This window comes from Hyperolius riggenbachi, chromosome 4 (assembly GCF_040937935.1).
Source record: "Hyperolius riggenbachi isolate aHypRig1 chromosome 4, aHypRig1.pri, whole genome shotgun sequence".
Classification (NCBI taxonomy): Eukaryota; Metazoa; Chordata; class Amphibia; order Anura; family Hyperoliidae; genus Hyperolius; species Hyperolius riggenbachi.
In genome coordinates this window covers 442,053,061-442,080,156 of record NC_090649.1, presented here as the reverse complement: position 1 = coordinate 442,080,156, position 27,096 = coordinate 442,053,061, and the positions used below count along the sequence as shown (strand labels likewise).

The 27,096-nt window shown below is 47.3% G+C and overlaps 1 protein-coding gene across 3 annotated transcripts in view; it reads left to right on the top strand.

Moving 5' to 3' along the window:
• The first annotated feature begins 2,464 nt into the window (after positions 1 to 2,464).
• Positions 2,465 to 27,096, top strand: part of KLC4 (kinesin light chain 4) — a 66,599-nt gene continuing 41,967 nt past the window's right edge. For all 3 annotated transcript variants that reach the window (XM_068232596.1, XM_068232598.1, XM_068232597.1), the window contains exons 1-2: positions 2,465 to 2,603; positions 6,728 to 6,983. In XM_068232596.1, coding sequence (XP_068088697.1) covers positions 6,732 to 6,983 — 252 coding nt within the window. In that variant the 5' untranslated portion in view covers positions 2,465 to 2,603; positions 6,728 to 6,731. The remainder of the gene's footprint in view (positions 2,604 to 6,727; positions 6,984 to 27,096) is intronic.

The window sequence follows — 27,096 nt, the reverse complement described above, 5'->3', positions numbered from 1 at the left end:
AAATGTCTCTGCAGACTTCTCCAGCATCACTACAGTACACTGCACTGGGGAAGGGGTAGAGAGGTTGGGGGCTGGGAGCTGTACAGAAGACCCTGCTGCACACAAAATAGTGTTTGTCTACAAATCTTTGTCTACAAAACTTTGTATGATTCCTTATCAGTGGCTGTACAGATGCAGTCATTAGAACAATTGTGCAGAGAGCAGAAATGTTTTTCTCTCGTTGCCCTTAGTTTTCAGTCTCCCAGGGTGGAGCGCTCTGTGGCTTCTGGGCCCCCTGCGGCTGCATCCCTTGCAGGGTCTATCGTTACGCCCCTGCTCGTTCACCAGCCTTTTTTTGACGAGAATAGTTATTATTTCATGAAGCTTTTTTTTTCTCAGCTGCTAGTCTCTGAACACTCTAGATACTGTTGGGCGAGAAATTCCTAAAAGAGTAGTTGTTTCAGAGATGTTAGCACCAGCTCTTTTTGCACCTACAATCATCCTTCGTTCAAAGTCACTAAGGACTCCTTCACACTGGAGACATTTTTGTCCTTTTTCAAGCGCAGTCGATTGTCAAAATCGCCCTAAAACCGCTTGTGCAATGATTCCCTACAAGAGAGTTCACATCTGAGTGGTTCATTTCCGATCCGCTCAGAAAAGCGGTGAATGTACCTTTTTTGAGGCGATTCTGCCTCAATTGAAAGTATAGGAAAAACACAAAACGCTCTCAAAATCGCTTTGTGCAGTGATTGCGTTCACGTTTTTAAGACTAAATACATTGTATTTATTATTTTCCGTGTCAAAGAGTTCACTTCCTGACTTGCGTCAGGGAGTGAATTAAAAAAAAAACTCTGGAAAAGTGCTTAGAAAAGCACTTTTAACAAAAACGCACCGCCCACCCAAGCCAGGAATCGCAAAAAAAAAGTGCGTCAAAAACACCCAACGCAATTGGAACGCAATGTGAACAAGGCCTAAGGGCCCGTTTCCACTGGCGTTTAGGATGCCTCGCGTCATGCAACTTCCTGACGGTGGCTATGGAGACTCGGATGCGTGCTGCGGAAAACTGCAGCATGCTATCCATAATTTCCCCCACGTGGCATCGCGCCAGGTCGCGTAGGTAAATTTGCGTCAATGGAAACGACTCCATTGACATGAAGTGGTTGCAGTTTCCTTGCGTTGCAAAATGGAGCGGTCTCCGCATAGCAACGCGTCTAGTGGAAACAGGCCCTTAAATCTTTTGTCTTACACATTTTGACAACTTCCATGATAACTACGTCGTCCAAAGCTGAGTGTTGATTATATAAGCAACTCTACGTTGTTACGTCACTCTACTTCGCCGTTGGACTGCTTTACTTTCAAATTAGGGGTGTATCTAATTTGTTTGCCCACTCAGTGTACAGTGCAGTGTATTATATCATAGGCTATACCTTAGGCCATTCCTCCTTTGACCTACGGCCAAGTTGCACTTTTATTAGATATCCTGAAAGCACACTGCCTCTAGATACGTTTATTATTGTATACTACCCCACCTCTTGTTGCCCCCAAATTCATTTAGATTATAAGCCCGCAAGGGCAGGGCTCTCTCAGCCTTTTGTGTATTGGAGTTTGTTATACATTTTATTCATCATGTCACTGTAATTACGAAGTCTGTATTTGTACTGATTCTGTATTTTGGATATTGGTGCATACCATTGTCTGAATTATGTACTCCATGTTTCTTTCTTACTTTGTACAGTGTGATGGAATACGCTGGCGCTTTATAAATCAATAATAATACTAATAATATACAGAAAATATATATAGTGCAGTGAATTATATTCAGAGGATGCAGCACACTATATACAATGCAGTACAGTATATGCAAAAGATACACTTTATACAGTGCATTGCATTATAAACAGAGGACACACAGTGTATTATATACATAGGATGCAGCACACTACATACAGTGCAGTGTATAATATACAGAGGATGCAGTAAAACTATATACAGTGCAGTGTATTATATACATAGGATGCAGCACACTACATACAGTGCAGTGTATAATATACAGAGGATGCAGTAACACTATATACAGTGCAGTGTATTCTATACAGAGGATGCAGCACACTACATACAGTTCAGTGCATTATAAACAGAGGACACACTATATACAGTGCTGCGTATTATATACATAGGATGCAGCACACTTCATACAGTGCAGTGTATAATATACAGAGGATGCAGTAAAACTATATACAGTGCAGTGTATTATATACAGGGTATGCACTGCAGCACACCATATACAGTGCAGCATACTATATATAGAGGATGCAGTAACACTATATACAGTAGGGTGCACTATATACTAAAGATACCCTATATTATATACAGTGCAGTACAGTGTACTGTATTATATACAGGCGATACAATGTATCAGCCATGCTGGTTGCAGTTGGTGGAGGGGGTGGGGCCAGTGAGGTCAGTGATGGGAGGGGCTCAGCAGCTGCAGTGGCAGGGGGGGCTGGGTGGAGGCTGCACACAGGAAGGACTAGTCTGATCATCTCCTGGTTTGTGTTTTGCAGGTGATCTGCCGCAGTTGTGTCTGGCAGACCCCCATCGCTCGGTGTGTGTGGAGGGGAGAGGTGAGTCTGACGTCTCCTTATGTAGGGGGAGGGGAGGGCAGCCCAGCCAACAAAGCAGACTGGCCAGCCAGCACTCCAGGGGTTAATTATAGGGCTGTCATGGCTGATTGTTGTGATAGAGCAAACTGGGTGTCCTCACCCTTGTGACCGAGAGTCCAAGCCTGTCTCCGTGACAGCGAGGGGTACATGTGGGGGCCTCTAGAAGAGAAGGGGTTAATGCTACCCCACTCCTGGCAGTGAGTGGGTTAATTCTGGTCCCCCTGGCAATGAGGGGGTTAATGCTGGACACCCTGGTAGAAGGGAGGGCCCTGCCAAAGGTTAACAATTTAAAGGGAGGGGGTGGCTGCATTAGTATCTTAATTACACACCTGAAACGAACGTCTGATCTGCATGCTTGTGTAAAGTGTGTAGCTAAAAATATTAGAAGCAGATGATCAGCAGGACAGTCAGGTAATGTGCACTGTTTAAAAGGAAATAATTGTCAGCCTCCATATCCCTCTCACTTCAGGTGTGCTTTAATGCAAGTCCCCCTAAACGTGTGGTGGTTAATGCTGGTCCCCTTGGCAGTGGGGGTTAACGGAAACCGAGGTGAGAAAAGAGGCAGCCATATTTATTTCCTTGTAAACAATGCCAGTTGCCTGGCAGTCCTGTTGATCTTCTGGTATATGTAGTGTCAAAACCCTGGAATAAGCATAAGGCTAATTCAGTAAATCCTGAGTGAGAGTATCTGATTTGCATATGCAGACCATACCCCTCAGGGTCTATGGCTCAAAGTATTAGATACACAGTATTATTATTATTGATTTATAAAGCGCCAACATATTCTGTGGCGCTGTACAAAGTAAGAAACAAACATGGGGTACATAAACAGACAATGGTGTACACTAATATACAAGATACAACTGGTATTGTTTAAATTAAAAGGAAATAAGTATGGCTGCCTCCTTTTCAGTCTCACCTCGGGTTCTTAATGCTGTCCCGTCAGTGTGGGAGTGAACGCAGGTCTCCTTGACAGTGTGGAGGATAATACTGGTCTCCTGTTAATGACTCCTGGCAGTGTGGGAGTTAATGCTGACCCCTTTGGCAGTGTGAGGGTTAATACTGGTTCTCCCTCGTAGTGTGAAGGTTAATGCATTTCCCCTGGCATTGAGGGGGTTAAGGTAGGTACCCCTGGCGATAAGGGTGTTAATGCCGGTCCCCCTGGCAGTGAAGGGGTTAATGCTTGTCCATCTTTCAGTGAGAGTGTTAATGCTGGTTCCCCTGGCGGTGAGATTTATGCAGGTCCCCCTGGCAGTGTGGGGGTTAATGCTGGTCCCGCTAGCAGTGAGCGGGTTAATGTGGGTCCCCCTGGCAGTGTGGGGTTTATTGCTTGGCCATCTGGCAGTGAGGAGGTTATTGCTGGTCCCCCTGGCAGTGTGAGGAGTATTGCTGGTCCCCCTGGCAGTGTGGGGGTTATTGCTGGTCCCCCTGGCAGTGTGGGGGTTATTGCTGGTCCCCCTGGCAGTGTGGGGGTTATTGCTGGTCCCCCTGGCAGTGTGGGGGTTATTGCTGGTCCCCCTGGCAGTGTGGGGGTTATTGCTGGTCCCCCTGGCAGTGTGGGGGTTATTGCTGGTCCCCCTGGCAGTGTGGGGTTATTGCTGGTCCCCCTGGCAGTGTGGGGGTTATTGCTGGTCCCCCTGGCAGTGTGGGGGTTATTGCTGGTCCCCCTGGCAGTGTGAGGGTTATTGCTGGTCCCCCTGGCAGTGTGGGGGTTATTGCTGGTCCCCCTCCCTAGCAGTGTGGGGGTTATTGCTGGTCCCCCTGGCAGTGTGGGGGTTATTGCTGGTCCCCCTGGCAGTGTGGGGGTTATTGCTGGTCCCCCTGGCAGTGTGGAGGCTATTGCTGGTCCCCCTGGCAGTGTGCTGGTCCCCCTGGCAGTGTGGGGGTTATTGCTGGTCCCCCTGGCAGTATGAGGGTTATTGCTGGTTTCCCTGGCAGTGTGAGGGTTATTGCTGGTTTCCCTGGCAGTGTGAGGGTTATTGCTGGTTTCCCTGGCAGCGTGAGGGTTATTGCTGGTTTCCCTGGCAGCGTGAGGGTTATTGCTGGTTTCCCTGGCAGCGTGGGGGTTATTGCTGGTCCCCCTGGCAGCGTGGGGGTTATTGCTGGTCCCCCTGGCAGCGTGGGGGTTATTGCTGGTCCCCCTGGCAGTGTGGGGGTTATTGCTGGTCCCCCTGGCAGTGTGGGGGTTATTGCTGGTCCCCCTGGCAGTGTGGGGGTTATTGCTGGTCCCCCTGGCAGTGTGGGGGTTATTGCTGGTCCCCCTGGAAGTGAGGAGGTTAATGCTGCCCCCTCTTGCAGTGAGGGGGTTAACGCTGGTCAGTTTGGCAGTGATGGGCTTAATGCTGGCCCGTCTGTCGAGGAGGTTAGGCCTCATTCATACTATACATGTTGCTGTGCGCATTTCAGCAGCCTGTATGATGTGTGACACGCAGGAACGTCAGAAGTGCATAGACAGCACTTCTGACGTTCAGACTATTTGCGCTGCTTCGGCAAAGCACAGCGCTGATCCCATTCACTGTAATGACTGGGATCAGCAACGCAGATGGCATGCGATTGCGTGCTTTGCGTTCCAAGCCCACGGCCATCTGCGTTGCCTGATGTGAACAATGCCTAAATGTTGGCACACCTGGCAGTGAGGGGGTTAATGCTGCCCACCTGGAAGTGAGGTTAATGCTGGCCTACCTGGCAGTTTGGGGGTTAATGCTGGCCCGCCTGGCAGTGAGGTGGTTAATGCTGCCCACCTGGAAATGAGGGGGTTAATGCTGGCCCGCCTGGCAGTGAAGGGGTTAATTCTGCCCACCTGGAAATGAGGGGGTTACTGCTGGTCCGCCTGGCAGTGAAGGGGTTACTGCTGGTCCGCCTGGCAGTGAAGGGGTTACTGCTGGTCCCCCTGGCAGTGAAGGGGTTACTGCTGGTCCCCCTGGCAGTGAAGGGGTTACTGCTGGTCCCCCTGGCAGTGAAGGGGTTACTGCTGGTCCCCCTGGCAGTGAAGGGGTTACTGCTGGTCCCCCTGGCAGTGAAGGGGTTACTGCTGGTCCCCCTGGCAGTGAGGGGGTTACTGCTGGTCCCCCTGGCAGTGAGGGGGTTACTGCTGGTCCCCCTGGCAGTGAGGGGGTTACTGCTGGTCCCCCTGGCAGTGAGGGGGTTACTGCTGGTCCCCCTGGCAGTGAGGGGGTTACTGCTGGTCCCCCTGGCAGTGAGGGGGTTACTGCTGGTCCCCCTGGCAGTGAGGGGGTTACTGCTGGTCCCCCTGGCAGTGAGGGGGTTACTGCTGGTCCCCCTGGCAGTGAGGGGGTTACTGCTGGTCCCCCTGGCAGTGAGGGGGTTACTGCTGGTCCCCCTGGCAGTGAGGCGGTTACTGCTGGTCCCCCTGGCAGTGAGGCGGTTACTGCTTGTCCCCCTGGCAGTGAGGCGGTTACTGCTGGTCCCCCTGGCAGTGAGGCAGTTACTGCTGGTCCCCCTGGAAGTGAGAAGGTTATAATAGTCTGTCTGGCAGTGAGTAGGTTATAATAGTCTGTCTGGCAGTGAGTAGGTTAATGCTGGTCCGTCTGGCAGTGAGGGAGTTAATGCAGTTTCCTCTGGCAGTGAGGGAGTTAATGCCGTTTCCTCTGGCAGTGAGAGGGGTAATGCTGGCACAGTTAATGACGGGTGGCAGTGACAGGGTTTGTATTGGCACAGTTAGTGACTGGTGGCAGTGAGAGGGGTAATGCTGGCAAAGTTAGTGACGGGTGGCAGTGACAGGGTTTGTATTGGCACAGTTATGGTGCCACAGTGTTGTACAGTGTAATTATGTTAGATCTATTTCTGTACCATCTGCTGTAGTCTGCATAGTTGTGTGAGCCACACCCAGTCACACCTCTCCAGCTGTCTGTACCTGATGAGCTGCACATAACAGTCAGCAGAGGGAGCCAGAGATCAGACAGAGCACACACCTGTGTCATCTCAACTGCTCTCATTGCAGAACTGTGTGCCTGAGCCCCCCAGATCCTGCACCCCATTTATCTGCCCAACCTAGCTATGTACCCCTGTAACTTTCATTATTACAGGACCTGGCAGTGAATGTGTACCCCTTTTGTCTGTTATAGGAGCATGTCAGTGATGATGTATCCCCGGGGAGAGGAGAAGCTGGACAAGCTGTCCCAAGAGGAGATAATCTCCAACACAAAGCTGGTCATGCAAGGTCTGGAGGCTCTACGCAATGAACACAACTCCATCCTCCACAGTTTGCTGGAAACCATAAAATGCCTAAAGAAAGATGAAGAGGCCAATCTGGTGCATGAGAAGTCTGGTCTGCTCCGCAAGTCCGTGGAGATGATTGAACTTGGCCTCGGTGAGGCCCAGGTAAGTCTTTGTAATATGGTGCTTGTGTTATCATATGAGAACATGGAGTCCTCCAGTAGAATTTCACAAAGCTGGTGGTGATATAAGCAGATGTCACAGGGTTTGGTGTATGAGAAAAAGAGGTCACAAAGTTTGGTGGGCACAGGAGGAGATGAGGCCACAGGGTTTGGTGGGCACAGGAGGAGATGAGGCCAAAGGGTTTGGTGGGCACAGGAGGAGATGAGGCCACAGGGTTTGGTGGGCACAGGAGGAGATGAGGCCACAGGGTTTGGTGGGCACAGGAGGAGATGAGGCCACAGGGTTTGGTGGGCACAGGAGGAGATGAGGCCACAGGGTTTGGTGGGCACAGGAGGAGATGAGGCCACAGGGTTTGGTGGGCACAGGAGGAGATGAGGCCACAGGGTTTGGTGGGCACAGGAGGAGATGAGGCCACAGGGTTTGGTGGGCACAGGAGGAGATGAGGCCACAGGGTTTGGTGGGCACAGGAGGAGACGAGGCCACAGGGTTTGGTGGGCACAGGAGGAGACGAGGCCACAGGGTTTGGTGGGCACAGGAGGAGATTAGGCCACAGGGTTTGGTGGGCACAGGAGGAGATGAGGCCACAGGGTTTGGTGGGCACAGGAGGAGATGAGGCCACAGGGTTTGGTGGGCACAGGAGGAGATGAGGCCACAGGGTTTGGTGGGCACAGGAGGAGATGAGGCCACAGGGTTTGGTGGGCACAGGAGGAGATGAGGCCACAGGGTTTGGTGGGCACAGGAGGAGATGAGGCCACAGGGTTTGGTGGGCACAGGAGGAGATGAGGCCACAGGGTTTGGTGGGCACAGGAGGAGATGAGGCCACAGGGTTTGGTGGGCACAGGAGGAGATGAGGCCACAGGGTTTGGTGGGCACAGGAGGAGATGAGGCCACAGGGTTTGGTGGGCACAGGAGGAGATGAGGCCACAGGGTTTGGTGGGCACAGGAGGAGATGAGGCCACAGGGTTTGGTGGGCACAGGAGGAGATGAGGCCACAGGGTTTGGTGGGCACAGGAGGAGATGAGGCCACAGGGTTTGGTGGGCACAGGAGGAGATGAGGCCACAGGGTTTGGTGGGCACAGGAGGAGATGAGGCCACAGGGTTTGGTGGGCACAGGAGGAGATGAGGCCACAGGGTTTGGTGGGCACAGGAGGAGATGAGGCCACAGGGTTTGGTGGGCACAGGAGGAGATGAGGCCACATGGTTTTGGTGGGCACAGGAGGAGATGAGGCCACATGGGTTTGGTGGGCACAGGAGGAGATGAGGCCACAGGGTTTGGTGGGCACAGGAGGAGATGAGGCCACATGGTTTTGGTGGGCACAGGAGGAGATGAGGCCACAGGGTTTGGTGGGCACAGGAGGAGATGAGGCCACAGGGTTTGGCGGGCACAGGAGGAGATGAGGCCACAGGGTTTGGCGGGCACAGGAGGAGATGAGGCCACAGGGTTTGGCGGGCACAGGAGGAGATGAGGCCACAGGGTTTGGCGGGCACAGGAGGAGATGAGGCCACAGGGTTTGGTGGGCACAGGAGGAGATGAGGCCACAGGGTTTGGTGGGCACAGGGGGAGATGAGGCCACAGGGTTTGGTGGGCACAGGAGGAGATGAGGCCACAGGGTTTGGTGGGCACATGAGGCCACAGGGCTTTGTGGTCACATGAGGAAGTGAGGGGAGTGACAGGCGTATGAGAAGATAGCATAACAGGGTTTGGTGGGTTTATGTGGAGAAGGCAATACAGTTCGGGGGTGTTTTACAGGACACTGGAAGTGAGTTATATGGTGGCTGTCATATAAATTTCCTGTTAAATACCAGTTGCCTGGCAATCCTATTGATCTCTTTGGCATCAGTAGTGTCTGAATCACACACCCGAAATAAGCCTGCACAAACCTATTAAGACTTCAGTCAGAAACATCTGATCTGCATACTTGTTCAGGGTCTGTGGCTAAAAGTATTAGAGGCAGAGGATCAGCAGGACAGTCAATCTGCATTGTTTAAAAGGAAACAAATGTCAGCCTCCATGTCCCTCTTACTTCAGGTGTGCTTTAAATATATTAGTAGATCAACATTTTGCAGGTCTGCGCTCATCGGTGACATTCTCATTTCTCTCCTTTTGATGCGTTGTATTGTGTACATTGTTTGGCTGTTTGTCTAGACAGGAGAGCTGATGCTGCTCACATTTGTTGTGTGGTTGATGTGTAGTTGACTTTTGATTAGGCAAAGTTGGCAAAATTAAGCTACAGCCCCCTATTTTGGGCAGTGGTACATGTGCATATTTTCTCACTGTCCGGGGGTGACTTATGCGGTGCCTATATAATGCTGAATACATGCACATACCTTCTGTTATAGGAAGGGATAATTGTACTTGCCAGAGTTATTTCTGTAGAGGGGGTTTTGGTCCTTTTTTGGCCCATTACAAACATATTAGTGGTACTGATTCTCCATGACTTATATTTGCTTTAAACCCGTGTATCCAAATGTATGCCGGAATTATCAGCGACGTAAATGAATGATCTGCATGTTCGCTGGCTGTCTGGAAGTGATGCGTTATGGGAGTGGCTGTCCGGAAATGATGCATTATTGGAGTGACTGTTCAGAAGTGATGTGTTATGGGAGCGCTCACATTTATTTTATCATTATTGTGAAGTACAACTTGATTACCTACTTCCGTACCAGCAGTCTCTGGCCCCTTAACCACCTTGGCGGTAATGACGAGCTCAGCTCGTCCATTACCGCCAGAGGGCGCCGCTCAGGCCCCGCTGGGCTGATTTTAATAATTTTTTCTTTTAAAACACGCAGCTAGCACTTTGCTAGCTGTGTGTGGGGGACGATCGCCGCCAATGCGCCACTACACCCCCCCCCCCCCCCCCCCCCGAGACCCTTGCGCAGCCTGATGACGTCGTCATTCCGTTCGTCGCCATGGCGACGGGGGAAGCCCTAAAAGAAATCCCGTTCAGAACGGGTTTCTTTACGGGCATACACGCTGGCGGCGATCGGAGGGGTGGGAGGGACGCTGCAGGTAGGGGGGAATCATGTAGCTTAATAAAACGCCAGGGTGGGGACTAGAGACTGCTAGTACCGCAAAACAGCGTAACACTGCACTTGCCGACGATTCGCCACACTGATCCGCTGCTCTCACCGGTCACCCCGTTCTTCTATCGCCACAAATCCCTCTCTCTGCCGTCCCTATGACGGCAGAGCTCTGTGAGCCGGTCAGGAGCCACTTTCATTGGCTCCTGACCCTGTCCATCAATGTAAGCCAATGGCATTGGCTTACAGAGATGACAAGGTCAGGAGCCAATGAAATCGCCTCCTGACTGGCTTATAGAGCTCTGCCGTCATACTCAAGGCAGGGCGAGTGAGTTGCGGTGGGGGCAGATCAGCAGGAGCGGCGGGACTGTGCAACAACGATTGTTGAAATCTACGTCCTGTCAGAGCTGCGCAGCCACAAGTAGGACGTAGATTTCAACCGCACTGGTCTGGAAGCAATTAAGGAAAGTTGTCCAAAATTATAGTAGTTTTCCTTATTTTAAGCCATGGCAATTCCCACAAAATCTGTGTTTTGCATATTGCCTCACTGTCCCCTCAACATGTGGCAATTTATGGCCAGATGGTCCATTTCATATCAATAGAAACATTTTACTATTTTCAGGGTTAAACCCTGCTGTCATCTGTAGCCGTGTGGGGTGTCTCTAGGTGTGTGGGTGGTCTCCAGGCAAGTGTGGTCTCTACAACAGAAGTAAATGGCAGCTCTTCCAAATGCAGGCTGCACCCAAATTGACCAGCTGCATAGATGTGCAGAGCCCAAAACACGGGCAGATGGCACAACTTGCATTAAAAACAGATGCAGCGAATGGAAGACATTAGCTTCCAAAACAGTTTGCTCACAGATTGTTCAGTACTAGACTCTTCCACCAACGTTGAGGGATCTCCATGGAAGAGACCTAACCTCTAACTAACAATTAAAAACATAGTGTACACCTGGGGCAGCTAGCTATAAAATGGTCTACACATTTTCCAGAGAACAGCAAGAAATTGGCAGTGCTCCTAATTGGGCTGCAACTGGAATGAAACCAACAGAGGTGTGCAGCACCCCCCAGAGAGTGATATGGAGGCTGCCATATTTATTTCCTTTTAAACAATACCAGTTGCCTCTAGTCCTGCTGATCTATTTGGCTGCAGTAGTGTATGAATAAAACCAGAAACAAGCATGGAGCTAATCTAGTCAGATCTGACAATAATGTCAGAAACACCTGATCTGTTGCATGCTTGTTCAGGGTCTATGGCTAAAAGTATTAGATGCAGAGGATCAGCAGGATAACCAGGCAACTGGCATTGCTTAATAGGAAATAAATATGGCAGCCTCTATATCCCTCTCGCTTCAGTTGTCTTTTACATGCACTCCTTGAATACAAATGAGAGGAATACTATGCACTAAACGCTAAACTAGATAACCTGATTGCAAACTGATAAACATGAATGCAGCTAGCCACAAGTACACAAGTAGACTAAGGGCCCGTTTCCACTAGAAGTGGTGAACCCACTTGTGTATGCTGAAACACATACATGGCAATGGAATAGTTTCCACTGTGTGCATGTTGTGTGGAGCGATCCGAGAATCTGCAGCATGCTGCAGATTCTCACACGGCCGCAGCCGCGTCCCATCTCCTCAATTGACTTTTGCATCGGGAGATGCGGAAGTGACGTGGGCACCAGCGGAAGTGATGCAAAGCGGCTACATAGCTGCATTCGCATCACTTTCCCTGTGGAAATGGGGCCCTTAGGGGTTGATTCATAAAGCATTACCGCATGCGGTAATGCTAAAAACAGCTGACGTTGCTGAGAACTTAGCAAAATGTCAGTTCATAAAAGCTGTTATGCTGGGCATACATGGCTCGTTTTTGCCGCTCGATTCTCCCGTTCGATTGTTTCCCCGCTCGATTCTGCAGTTGATTGTCTTATCTTCCGCTTGTTTTTCTTATCTTTTTCCATTCACTGATATCACAAATCGAGCGGCGAAACAATCGAATGGGAGATCGGTCATGTCGGAAATTATCTATAGAGCCATCTAAATAGCTCAAAAACAAACTATGTATTCCCAGCATAACTGCATGAAAAGCTGAAATTCCTGAGCAGTGTGGTAAATTACCGACTTGTGCTGTAAATACCTCCAACACATGTCAGTAAATGTCAATTCATAAAGATTACAGCAGGTGGTAATGGCACGGTGAATACCACCTGCTTTGAAGAGGTGATAAGGGAGCGATAAGAGCAAAGTTAATGGAGACAAATCTCCCAGGCAGCAGCTGCGATAGGTGAACAAACAAGGCTTCCCATGAATACCCTAGGCTGTGTTTTTAACCTATTGGGTACATGTTTTCAGATGTGTATTTCACATCAGAAAGCCTGCATATGTAAAATTCCCTGAAGTTCTTCTAAGCTGTGGCAATTAAATAGATTGTTTAGAAAGACTTAAGACTCAGAGCAGATTCAGGGCAAGCAGAGGCAGTATAACAAAAATGCACATCTAAAGGGAAGTTGGGAATGCCTATTTTAGGGCTCATTTCCACTATTGCGGTGCAGAATCGCCTGGATTCCACCGCTGATGAAATCGCATGCGGATGCGATTCCCCGTGCGTTTTTTGCCGTGAATTTGCATGCGAATTCGCATAGGTGAGGGTATATACGATTTTAACCATGTCACTGCCTGTGTGAATTTACATTCGTACCTATGCGAATTCGCGGCAAAAAACGCATGGGGAAACCGCATGCGATTTCCCTATTAAATACATTGCATGCGATTCGCATGCATTCCACTCGCAGGCGAATTCTGCTGCTATTTTGTGCGTTTTTTACCGCTGAAAAAAACGCACCTCAACAACGCTACAGTGGAAACAGGCCCATCCACTTGCATTACATGTGCGAATCCGCATGCGATTCGCGATAGTGGAAACGAGCCCTTACTGTAATACTGTCTCTGCACAAAGAACAGCAAATGTATCAACTCAGCCAGCTTCTCTTCTCATGTTACCGACAATTTAGTTCAGTAAATCTCCATATATCTACCGCACCTGTGAAGATTTTTATGAATTAGCACACAGAAGTCTATAATCTTCTTCCATCCCTGTAGCTGCAGGCAATCCAGTGCTGGCTCCCTTGAATCCTCCGGCAATCCTCCCCTGACAAGGCTTGATATATTTACCTTCCCGGGATGCAGCGAAGGAGCAGTAGCGGTTCTTCGCTCGGGCTAGGGGGAAATAGCTGAGCCCGATCGTATCCGCTCTACTGCGCAGGTGCAAAAGGACTCGCGTCTGCGTAGTAGAGCGGATCGATCAGGCTCGGCTATTTCCGCCTAACCGAGGGAAGAGTAGCTAGTGTACCTGCGCTGGATCGTGGAATGTAAATCTTTACATCGCCGCGCTTTGGGGGAACCCAGTCAGGCCAACGTTGGAACAGAGGAGGACAGGGAAAGCCTCGTTAAGATCCAGAGGCTTCCACCTCCCGAGGTAAGTACCTCCCCAGGGGACATTTTTCTTAATACAGGATTTCTTTAAATTTTTGTGGTCTCTAGCTGTTAGTTGTCTTTAGGTGTGGTTGGTTTCTAGGTGTGGTTTGTCTCTAGTGGGTAAAGAATTTTGGATTAGCGTTATAGTGACTCTGCTTTTTATGGGCTTAAAGTGACACTGAAGTGAAAAAAAAAGTATGATATAATGAATTGTTTGTGTAGTACGGATAATAATAGAACATTAGCAGCAAAGAAAAGTCTCTTATTTTTATTTTCAGTAACATTGCATCATTCTCTAATATTTGCAGTTTACAAATTACACTCGGTATTTTAACTGCTGAAGCAGAGCAGAGCTAATAACCCTTTGAACTTCCTGGCAGAAAAAGCTTAAAGAGTTAAGTAACCCATACACTGGGTCCAATTCCCGCCGATACACAGCAGATTCGATCACTGTGATCGAATCTGCTGTGAAATTTTTAACGCAAATGCTGACCGACCGATTGCCACCCGACATCGGTCGATGCATTCGATCAGACCAGACGGAAAATTTTGCTCAATCGTTGTCGGGTGTGTGTCGCTAGCGGCATTCGATTCGGCGACGACCAATGCAGCATAGCGGCAGCAATACATCACCAGTCCAATCCGGCGCTAGTCCCTGGGATCCGTGCTGTCTCACTTCTCAGTCTCCTCTTCACTTCTTGAAGCGTTCTGTGACTAGCCGAAGTTCAAACAGTAGAGCGCCCTCTACTGTATGAACTTCTGCTATTATTCACTGAACTGATAAGACTGACAACCCGTCAATCCAACAGTTGGATTGATGTCTTATCAGTTCTTTGAACAATAGCAAGCAAATTGTTTTGGTTGTTCAATTTGTTTCACAACAAAAGTTGTTTAATAATTGTGATGCATAAAAGGTGTGTGTGTGTGTGTGTGTGTGTGTGTGTGTGTGTGTGTGTGTGTGTGTGTGTGTGTGTGTGTGTGTGTGTGTGTGTGTGTGTGTGTGTGTGTGTGTGTGTGTGTGTGTGTGTGTGTGTGTGTGTGTGTGTGTGTGTGTGTGTCTAAGACCAGATTAACTGATAGGCATTAAATCCAAAATCAATTCTCCATTTCCATATGTTAACTACTTAAAGCGGATCCGAAATGAAAAACTAACTATAACAAGTAACTTGTCTATATATCTTATCTAAAGTTTAGATAGTTTACACAGCAAATCTAGCTGCAAACAGCTTTAATAGACTATGATCACTTCTTCCTGTGATACAATGACAGCAGACATGTTGTTTGTAAACATTACACAGAGGCAGGCTTATCTGTATCTTGAGCAAAAAAACTAATCCCCCCCCCTCCTCCCCCCCTCCTTCTCCCTCCTCCCCCCCTCTGCCTCTGAAACCTCTGGCTAGTAATACCTCTCCCTCCTCCTTTCCAGACTGAGCTCCCATGAGCCCTTGCTACTGTCTGAGAGAGCCTTGGCTCTCTAAAACCTGTGGGCGTGGTTTATTTAGTTTATAGGGAATTAGAGTATTAAAACAAAAACAAAAAAGTATTTGGCTTTAGGAATACCCTATATACAATAGGAAAGGAACACAATTATGCAATGTGTAAAAGTTCATCTCGGATCCACTTTAAGGACCGAGCTGATTGAAATCTACGCCCTGTTTTGTTGGTTACCTGGCTGGCAGGGTGTAGATTTCAATCATCCACCGCTGTGCGCATCCACCGTTTCCGTCGCTCCCGCCGATCTCGCCGCTGAATGCCCGCCGTCTCTCGGCGCAGCTCACTTGCTCTGCCTGTCTCTATGATGGTGGAGCCCTGTGAGCAGGTCAGGAGCCTATTTCATTGGCTCCTGGCCCTGTCTTTCAATGTAAGCAGCTCCTATTGGCTTACATTGATAGGCAGGGTCAGGAGCCAATGAAAGCGGCTCCTGACCGGCTCACAGGAACTCTGCCGTCATAGAGACAGCAGAGTGGGTGGCCAATGATCCAGACGGACAGCGATTGCGGTGGGTATGTGCGGCAATTCGTCGGTATTCGTCTGTGTTCCGCCGTTTCTTGTACCAGCTGTCTCTGGTCCATAAGGGGGCAGAGACCGCTGGTACTTAAAGCAGTAGGATCAGCCATACTATGCCAGGGGAAAAAAAACATATAAGTATATAAATACTTGATCTACTTACATAACACATGTATTGTACTGTCCACGTTTTGATTTCAGTGAATGTTATATAGTAAATGAAGAGATTTCTGTTCCTGGTGGGGGCCATGTCTTTTGCCCACAGTTAAGGCTAATTCGTGATGTCATTTCTGCCCTTTACTTTTTTTCTTGTCTCCTCCAATCGCTGAATCGCCTCAGCCTTGCTTGTAAACACAAGTGAGTAGGGGATTAGGTTTCAGATAAGAAGCTGGCAGGGAAAACAAGGGAAGAGGAGGAATAGATTATAGATAAAAAGAACCCCCAGCATGCAATTCTTTGGCACGACTACTAAAGGGCCAGTGTTCCTTAAGTATGTGATGACTCCAAATCATAACAGCAGAAAAAGTTTTGAAAGTTGTGAATGCAGGATTAGCATCTTTATCACTTAATACACTGAGATCAGTTGCTGTTGAAATTTGTTTTTTATGGTGACGATACCGCTTTAAGTGGTTAAGTAACTAAAATTGATGCTAAAGAGGCAATGCAAAAGTCCCATTACCAATCTGACATTTTTATTTTAGATGAATATCAATCCCCATGTCCCAAAACTCTTACCTCGTACATCTGCCGCTAAAGAGAAGTTGCAGTGCAGGCCAGGTTTTTTTTTTCCTTCCTTTGTTCCGCCTCACTGCAAGATTCCACAGGCTGAAACCAATCCTGATGTCCTTTCCTCCTTTACTCCCCCATGGCATCCCTGCTCCTCCCTGCAGTATCCACTCTGGACTTGGTCCCCAGACTGGACTTTAGGGCAACATGGTCTATAGAAATTAATTTAAATTAGAGCCCTTAGCATGTATAATACACCTTCCATACCTCCCAAGCATCCCCCTCGGCATTTCCTTTCCTCCCCGCAGCATTACAGAGCGAAGCAGGGAGGAATAAAGGCAGCGCACACAGACTCTCCTACTCATGGTTCCAGATGCTGAAGTTCCCGTCTAAACTCTGCATTACCGCCGGCGCTATAGACCATGCTGCCCTCAGGTCCAGGGGGGATACTGCAGGAAGGAGGGGTATGCTTGGATGCCATAGGGGAGTGAGGGAGGAAATGACATCAGGATTGGCTTCAGCCAGAGGGACCCAAGATGGCCTCTGCCAGGAAACAGAATTCTCCCAATTTATTATATAGAATCCACTGAAATCAAAATGTAGACAGTGCAATACATCTGTTTATGTAAGTAGAGCAAGTATTTATCTACTTACATATTTGTTTTTTTTCCTGGCATAGTTTGGCTATCAGTTCCTCTTTAAACAAACACAAACAAGAAACAGTCAGAGACAGGTTGAGATAAGTGCTTCAGAAAATAACATTGTTCTCTGACTAAATTAGTCAGAGAGCTCAGAGAAGATCTTTTGCATAGATAACTACTTAACTCTTCATGTACTGGAAACAATATGAGACTCATATCTGTGCTAATAATGTTCTGTTTCTTAGCTGTACTACACATACAAATCATTATCTCATAAGTTTATTTTCACTTCAGATTCCCTTTTAAAGTGGACCTGAACTCTTGCACAGGACCGAAGGAAATCCTAGAGAAATGCGCATTGTATGTATTTAAAGAGAACCCGAGGTGGCATTTCATTACGTTAATGGGGCACAGAGGCTGGTTGGGCACTCGTGTGCCTCAAACACCCCCCTGCTCGCCGCTATACCCCCGCAGTGCTGGCGACACGCAGCGCGTCGCCAGCACAATGTTTGCCCTAGCCCTGTCTGTCAGCGCCGCTCCCCCGCCTCCTCCGCATCGCCGCTACCCGCCCGCGTCCCTTCCCTCCTATCAGCGGGGTGGGAAGGGACATGGGCGGGTAGCGGCGATGCGCGGGAGCGGCGCTGACAGACAGCGCTAGGGTAAACATTGTGCTGGCGACACGCTGCGTGTCGCCAGCACTGCGGGGGTATAGCGGCGAGCAGGGGGGGTCTTTGAGGCACACGATGAGGCAACAGAGGCTGGTGTTAGTGTGCACAACCAGCCTCTGTGCCCCACTAACGTAATGAAATGCCACCTCGGGTTCTCTTTAAAGAGTTTAGTCTGTTTACAGGACAGAGACAGAGGCAAGAGAGGCTCCAGCCTCAGGGCGCAGTGTAGGAGGGGGCACACACCTCACTCAGCTATCATTCCTCTATTGTGTTTGAAGAGAGAAATAACAAAAGGGGATACATGGCAGTGACTTCAACCCAGGTAACTAGAGATTAGGGTGTTGTGGGGTTAGGGGCTCTGGGGCGCCTCTCAGTCTTAATAGCAATCAGTGTGTGATGGGTGGGAGGGATGGAGGGGAGCACTTTGGTGTCTCAGCCTAGGGGTGCTGGAGGACCTTGTCCTGGCTCTGCCTGTTTAACACCCCCTTATTTATGTCTATTCACAACTTGTAATCTTATCTCTTCCCTGTGTCACATGACTGGCACGGCAGAGATGGCAGATGAGCTTATTTGAAGGCACAGGCTGTTAACAATATGTCTGCTTCCATGAATCAGGAAGTAGAAACCGTGCAGATTTATTTTAGGATTTGTATCAGCTGTAACAAATAATTGTTTTTTTTGTTTAAAGGCTATTATGCTGTTGCGTGTCTTTTAAGCCCCATCTACACCATACAATTTTTTTATCTGATTTGATTCAATTCGATTTGATTCATTTATTCTATTCAATCTGACATGTCGGATTGAATCGAATCAATGAAGTGAATCGAATCGGACAAAAAATTGAATGATGTAGATGGGGGCTTTAGAGCAGAGAGGACTTCTGGGTTTAGGTCTGCTGAGACATCACATCACATCACCTATAATGATGATTATAATAGGTTGGGTGGGAATTCACAAGGAAATGTGGTTTTTTGCACACGTACAATGTCAGGCTGATATTTCCTGGTAGTCTCTTCCTTGGCCTCTCGCATTGAAGGGAAGAGCCTGAGCATCAGCATCAGGGAACAGGAAGTAACATTTCAGGCTTGCGGCATTCTACATATTCTATGTTACCGTACATTATTTTCATTATACATGTATACAATGTGCTGTTATCAGGAAGGAAAATAAGAAAGTAGTCCTAAAAAGTCCCTCAAACAGAGTAAACATGGGTAAACTACATGCAAATTTTCTCGAAGGAATAAGCAGAACCATCGGCACTCTATAGAGCAGGCTTCCTCAACCAGGGTTCCTTGAGGACTCTGCAGGGGTTCCTTGGCATTTTCCCCCATCGTGGGAGAAGTATCATAGAGCACACTATAATAGGTGGTACTGAAACAAGAAGCACTAAATTGGGGGCTCAGGAGACAATAGGATGAGTGGCAGTGTAATAGGGGAATTTAAATAAACCGCCACACATACTTTCAAAGACCAAGCCTCCTGCAAAATAAATGCAAGGGTTCCTCGAGATCAAAAAAATGTTTGCAGGGGTTCCTTGAGATCCAAAAGTTATTTTCAGGGTTCCTCCAGGGTAGAAAGGTTAAGAAAGGCTGCTATAGAGTCTCTAGAGGGCGATAACAGTGGGTTAAAGGCCACCCTGCAGTGTTAGGGAGTCTTGCCTTTAACTCCTTACTGAATAGGTACTTACCCTAGCCAGGATTTGAACCCTGTGCAACCTTGCTTTCAAGGGCATAAAGAGATGACTTGCATATTCAGGAGTCATGCATCATGGGAAACCACAGTTGGTGACTTGCAGCTTAATTATCATAAATACTCTCTGTTTTAAAAAGGCAAAATTACATTTAGCATTGCATTTTAATAGATAACTTTTTGATCTACAGTATTTAAGCCCTTTATACCATCCAGATGGTTCTGGGTCCCTATATGCTGCCTGGGTATTCCTTCATTTGTGTGGAATGGCCCTCCTAGGATGAATTGAGGTGGTGATGGGCAGCGATTTCATGTTGTAGAAAAGTCCCGCTGTAATACCTAGTGAGTCATCCCATGCATGAAGACAGAATAGGCTCAAGGGTGAGGAGAACCGGGGAGGACAGAGGCAGTGAAAATCAGACCTTGACCTGATAGGCAATCCGCCAAAAGAGGTAGCAAGTAATAAAATCAGTATGAGTTATATTTCTCTATTAGGGCATTTGTAGACGTGGATTTTGATTGTGTTCTCCGCAAAACAGTTCTCCAGACTCTTTCTGCTCTTTGAGGCCTGGGTGATAAGGGCTGGGAAGGTATGTCCGCTCTGACATTCATTTCGTCCAGAGTATATTTACTTTCTTCCAGTGCCGAGATGGTATGATTTTTTTTTTCCCATTGAACTGGAGGTGAAGCCTTACTTATATCTAATGTGTTCCCTATGTATTTCCCAATGTATTTCAATGGAGACCTCCTTCTCTTCATAAGTTTTGTCAGAGAAATGTCTGAGTACTACTGGACTGACTGCCGTAACCCCTAGAATTCTTGTTGAGCAGCGAGCATCCCCTAATAACTGTTTCTTAGTCTCGTAGAATAGAACAAATGAACCACTCAAACCTCTACCTCCCAGTCCAGTGGTGCGGAAACAAGATGCAGGTCAACATCAAGGGATGGAATCGGCACTTTTGGGGCAGGAGGAAAGTCCACTTCTATTGAGGCGCAAACAGAGTTGCAAAAGGATAAAAATTGTGTAACATTTCAGATGGAATATCCTTAGTCATAACCCTATGACTAAGGACGTGCAATCCCAAACATGTTAGCTGATTTTTATCCTTTTGCTACTCTTTCTCCTGCCACAAGAGTGCGGATTCCATTATTTGACGTTCGTCTCATAACAGTGTAGTTTAAAGTGGAGCTTTCAGCCATACTATCTCAGAAAAAAAACATATATAAGTAAATAAATGCTTGCTCTACGTACATACAGTGGGATGCGAACGTTTGGGCAACCTTGTTAACAGTCATGATTTTACTGTATAAATCGTTGGTTGTTAGGATAAAAAATGTCAGGTAAATATATCATATAGGATACACACACAGTGATATTTGAGAAGTGAAATGAAGTTTATTGGATTTACAGAAAGTGTGCAATAATTGTTGAAACAAAATTAGGCAGGTGCATAAATCTGGGCTCCTTTTGCAGAAATTACAGCCTCTAAACGCTTCCTGTAGGTTCCAATGAGAGTCTGGATTCTGGTTGAAGGTATTTTGGACAATTCCTCTTTACAAAACATCTCCGTTCATTCAGGTTTGACTGCTTCCGAGCAAGGACAGCTCGCTTTAATTCACACCACAGATTTTCAATTATATTCAGGTCTGCGGACTGAGATGGCCATTCCAGAACGTTGTACTTGTTCCTCTGCATGAATGCCTTAGTGGATTTTGAGCAGTGTTTAGGGTCGTTATCTTGTTAAAAGATCCAGCCCTGGCACAGCTTTGTCACTGATTCCTGGACATTGGTCTCCAGAATCTGCTGATACTGAGTGGAATACATGCATCCCTCAACTTTGACAAGATTCCCAGTCCCTGCACTGGGCACACAGCCCCACAGCTTGCTGGAACCACCACCATATTTTACTGTAGGTAGCAGGTGTTTTTCTTGGAATGCTGTGTTGTTTTTCCTCCATGCATAACTCCACTTGTTATGCCCAAATAACTCAATTTTAGTTTAATCAGTCCACAGCACTTTATTGCAAAATGAAGCTAGCTTGTCCAAATGTGCTTTAGCATACCTCAATCGGCTCTGTTTGTGCTGTGGACGGAGAAAAGGCTTCCTCTCCATACGGCATCTCCCTGTGTAAAGAGCGCCCAATGGTTGAATGATGCACAGTGACTCCATCTGCAGCAAGATGATGTTGTAGGTCTTCGGTGCTGGTCTGTGGGTTGACTCTGACTGTTCTCACCATTCGTCGCTTCTGTCTATCCAAGATTTTTCTCGGTCTGCCACTTCGAGCCTTACTTGAACTGAGCCTGTGGTCTTCCATTTCCTCAATATGTGCCTAACTGTGGAAACGGATAGCTGAAATGTCTGAGACCGCTTTCTGTATCCTTCCCCTAAACCATGATCATGAACAATCTTTGTCTTCAGGTCATTTGAGAGTTGTTTTGAGACCCCCATGTTGCTACTCTTCAGAGAAAATTAAGAGGAGGGAAACTTACAATTGACCCCCTTAAATACTTTCTCATAATTGGATTCACCTGTGTATGTAGGTCAGGGGTCACTGAGCTTACCAAGCTAATTTGAGTTCCATTGATTAGTTCTGGAATCAATAAAATGACAACAGTGCCCAAATTTATGCACCTGCCTAATTTATTTAAACAATTATTGTGCACTTTCTGTAAATCCAATAAACTTCATTACACTTCTCAAATATCACTGTGTGTGTCTCCTATATGATATATTTAATTTACATTTTCTTTATCGTAACAACCAACGATTTATATGGGAAAATCATGACAATTAACAAGGTTGCCCAAACTTTCGCATCCCACTGTAACATATGTATTGCACTGTCCACGTTTTGATTTTAGTGACTTTTCTACTTAAAAAGACGAAATCCTTCTTAGCAGGGCTGTGGCGTCGATACAAAAATTCACCGACTCGACTTCTCCGGTTAGGATTCCACCAACTCCTCGACTCTGACTCCTCTAATTTGCATATGACAAACTTGTTGATTAAAAGTATGTAACATGAAATGCATCTCTTAACTGCCAACGCTTAGGAATTTTAAAAGACAACTGAAGTTTTTCTTGGATTGATTGGAACAAGTTTATTGGCCGATATACGACGCATTACTCCTTTGTCCACAGCTTCTTTAAGTAACATTCTTAACTTCCTCATATATCCTTCAGTGGGATCTGATCTCAGTTTCCCGAGCACTTTCATTGCAGCGCAGGAGACTTTGGCGCAGCAGTGAGTAACTTCAGCGCCGTCAGAACCCCCTTGTCGGATGGTTTAATTAGTACGTCCTTTTGTTCCATTAACCATTTTAACGCTCTTTTCTCTCCTTCTGTAAGATTAGATACAGCTTTTGAATACACTAGTGCTTTTACTTCTTGTCTAACTTTATTGTAGAACACCTCCAGTACTGACCCCGGGACAACCTGAGGATTAAATCTTGACCCTGGCCCAATATACGAAGGAACCTTTAAGCCCCTGTTTGAAAACACTTCCCCAATACTGTCATTTACTTCACAAACATCCCGGATCCATAATTGTTCTGCTGTGAAATCATCACTGAGGATAGTTGGAATCACTATTCTTTCTGGTGGTTTTGGATCTTTATAACATAGTTTCTTCTGTGATTCAAAATGACGATAGCATGCAATTTTTTGGATATTTTTGAACAGCTCGATTTCAAAGTCTACCTCATCAAAGTCACTGCTTGGACAGAAGTTAAGACCCTTTCTTAGGAGAGAGATGCATGACTCGTCCAGCTGTAAATTTGATAAATTAATGTCTAAACCTTGTCGTTCTTCCGCCTCTGGGATTGTCTCAACTCCTTCTGCTCCCAAGACACCTGATTCTTTTTGAGGATACTCTTGCTACTTGGAGCACTTTTTGGGCCTTTTATGCATCCTGCTGCGCCTGGTACGTCTTCCTCTGCCAAAGGGGATTCTTCATCTGAAGAGGTTTTACCCTCTGGACTCGAGTTAGAGCTACTCAGCCCTGCTGACTGTGGAGAACTATCCCCTTATTAATTTACTGGTTTCTTGGGATTCTTTTTAGGCTTTCTAGGTCTTTTCGATTCACCCTTTTAGGGGATTACGTGGAGAACCTCAAGGGTTAAATACTCTACCCCATCTCGGCCTAAAATCCCCTTCTTCTCCATTATGCCAGTCAAAGGCTTGTTTGAGTTCGTAGTCCTTTTTATCCCTTAGGAATTTCTCATTCTTTTTCACTTGCTTCTGAATATTAATCAGCTGTTGCTCATACCATTGCAGGCATTCTTCCAGGTGTGACTCGCTTGATTTTGCTATAATAGCTGCCTTGATTTTTCCTATCTCCTGTTCAATACAGGTGAGAGTTCAGCAGGTGCTTTGCGCTCATAGGTTGATTGCCTGGGTAGGGGGCGGCGCATCCAGTATATTAGGGCATTCCATGAGGCAGGGGGTTAAACGATATTAAGAAAGCCCTTATTGCAGGGCGAGACAATCGTCAACTTTCCTCCGCACCACCTGACATGCTGTCTCCTTTTGTTGTTAAGTATACAAGATTTATGTTTTGTTTTTTTGTTTAAACAATTTTTATTTGGGTTTTAGACATAACACTCAACCTCAAACAGGAGTAATAACCATAATATTTGTTATATCACAAGGTTCCATGTGTACGTCCACTAGTACCCTCCCTCCCCCCTACCCGCCCCCACCCTTGGTCACACTGTGTCACTAGGCTATTTGAATACTCTATAAGTATAGGTTCATCCACTGTATTGGTCATCAAGTGCGTCCCGCCACCTTAAAGGGATACTGAAGGGGGGTCGGGGGAAAATGAGCTGAACTTACCCGGGGCTTCTAATGGTCCCCCGCAGACATCCTGTGTTGGCGCAGCCACTCACTGATGCTCCGGCCCCGCCTCCAGTTCACTTCTGTAATTTCTGACTTTAAAGTCAGAAAACCACTGCGCCTGCACGCCTGTGTCTTCGCTCCTGCTGATGTCACCAGGAGTGTACTGCACAGATACAGACCATACTGGGCCTGCGCTGTGCGCTCTTGATGACATCAGCGGGATCAAGGACACTGCAACGCAGGCGCAGTGGTTTTCAGACTTTAAAGTCTGAAATTCCAGAAGTGAACCGGAGGCGGGGCCGGAGCATCGGTGAGTGGCTGCGCGGGCACAGGATGTCTGCGGGGGACCGTTAGAAGCCCCAAGTAAGTTCAACTCATTTTCCCCTGACCCCCCTACAGTATCCCTTTAAGTTTACCCAGAGTTCCACTTATGTCTTCACGACAATACCAAGAGGTTGGTACAAAGTCTCTCATTAGAGCTGTTATTTGCTGAGGCGAGAATTGATTACAAAGTTCCTCCAAATTTTGAAGACGTTCTTAGTTTTCATTTCCTTGGCCTGAAGAGCAGCTAGTCGTTCCATATTGAAGATATAAAGGAGTTCCTTATGCACTGAAGGAATGTCTGGGGGTGTGGACTCCAGCAATTTACATAGAATGGATCTTCTCAAGATTTATGTATTTATGCTGCTGAGTCCTTTTAATGAAGATTGAAATGAAAGGTTATGAAGTTTTAAGGAATTCATGTGACGAGTTTCTCCTGGATCCCTTTTCTCTAGTTTAAATACATTGATGTACTGTTTTCTATCCGGATGTTGCACCGTGACCTAAGCATGAGTAAGGGGCATTGAGACATAGGTGTACACTCACTCTCTTTTCCTTTGATATAGTGACAATCTGAACATGGATCAGGCCCTAGGCAATGTAACTGTGGGTACATGTAAAGCTGGCCATTAACGGTCCAATTTCTAGCGAAAAATCGTTCGAGCGATCAGAAATTCGGATCGGACGAAAAATCGTTCACTACACCATCAACTAACCAATCATTGCTTCCTATCTATCACGACCACCAAGAAAATCCAAATTTTCGTTCAACGAAAATTCATTTGGGCGACATTTTTTTCACTCGTTCATAATCGATTGTGTCCATCAATGGAGATTATTTACAACCAATCCGATCAGAATTTCTGATCGCTCGAACGATTTTTCGCTAGAAATTGGATCATTAGTGGCCACCTTAAGAGTGATGTGCAGGTACTCCGCAGGAGAATGAGGCTATTCTTCCTCTATTACACATTCTTCAGATACACTCTGAACCAGGTTTATGGGTGATAGACAACACCTCTATGTTTAATGTGCACAACATTCTCAGTGGATTCCCTGCAGCTCTGTGGGGAGTGCATATGTAGAGTATAGTACTACTGTGTAGCAAAGTAAACCTGAGACAGATTAAATTAAAGTTTTATACATACCTGGGGCTTCCTCCAGCCCCCTTCAGGCTAATCAGTCCCTCGCTGTCCTCCTGAGCCACCTGGGTTTTCTGCTATGGGTCCAGGTACTTTAGCCAGTCGGGCGTAGTGCGCATGCACATACTCCGCCGCCGAGACCCGGCGGATCGGCGCGGAAGGGCGTCTTCCATGCCTTAAAAGATGAGGCAAGTGATTACATTTTTTTTTCCGCGTTTTGCCTCGTAAGTCCTTTAAAGAGACTCTGAAGCGAGATTAAATCTCGCTTCAGAGCTCATAGTTAGCAGGGGCACGTGTGCCCCTGCTAAACCGCAGCATACGCCCCGCTAAACGGGGGTCCCTTCACCCCCAAACCCCCCACTGCGACACTTGGTCGCAGGCTTGGTCGCTCCTGGAGGCAGGGCTAACGGCTGCAGCCCTGCCTCCATTCGCGTCTATCAGGCGCGCACCGCTGCCTCTCCCCGGCCCCTCTCAGTGAAGGAAGACTGAGAGGGGCGGGGGAGAGGCGGAATACGCGCTGACAGACGCGCGTGGGGCAGGGCTGCGGCGGTTAGCCCGGCCCCAACCAGGAAGCGCTCCCCCGCATTACGGAGGGGATTTGGGGGGACAGGGACCCTCGTTAAGCCGCGGGATAGCGGCGGTTTAGCAGGGGCACATGTGCCCCTGCTACAGAGGAGGAAATAATTATTTGACCCCTCACTGATTTTGTAAGTTTGTCCAATGACAAAGAAATGAAAAGTCTCAGAACAGTATCATTTCAATGGTAGGTTTATTTTAACAGTGGCAGATAGCACATCAAAAGGAAAATCGAAAAATAACCTTAAATAAAAGATAGCAACTGATTTGCATTTCATTGAGTGAAATAAGTTTTTGAACCCTCTAACAATAAAAGACTTAATACTTAGTGGAAAAACCCTTGTTTGCAAGCACAGAGGTCAAACGTTTCTTGTAATTGATGACCAAGTTTGCACACATTTTAGGAGGAATGTTGGTCCACTCCTCTTTGCAGATCATCTCTAAATCCCTAAGGTTTCGAGGCTGTCTCTGTGCAACTCTGAGCTTGAGCTCCCGCCATAGGTTTTCTAATGGATTAAGGTCCGGAGACTGACTAGGCCACTCCATGACCTTAATGTGCTTCTTCTTGAGCCACTCCTTTGTTGCCTTTGCTGTATGTTTTGGGTCATTGTCGTGCTGGAACACCCATCCACGACCCATTTTCAGTTTCCTGGCAGAGGGAAGGAGGTTGTCGTTCAGGATTTCACGATACATGGCTCCGTCCATTTTCCCGTTAATGCGATTAAGTTGTCCTTTGCCCTTAGCAGAAAAACACCCCCAAAGCAAAATGTTTCCACCCTCATGCTTGACGGTGGGGATGGTGTTTTGGGGGTCATAGGCAGCATTTTTCTTCCTCCAAACACAGCGAGTTGAGTTAATGCCAAAGAGCTCTATTTTGGTCTCATCAGACCACAGCACCTTCTCCCAGTCACTCACAGAATCATTCAGGTGTTCTTTGGCAAACTTCAGACGGGCCTGCACATGTGCCTTCTTGAGCAGGGGGACCTTGCG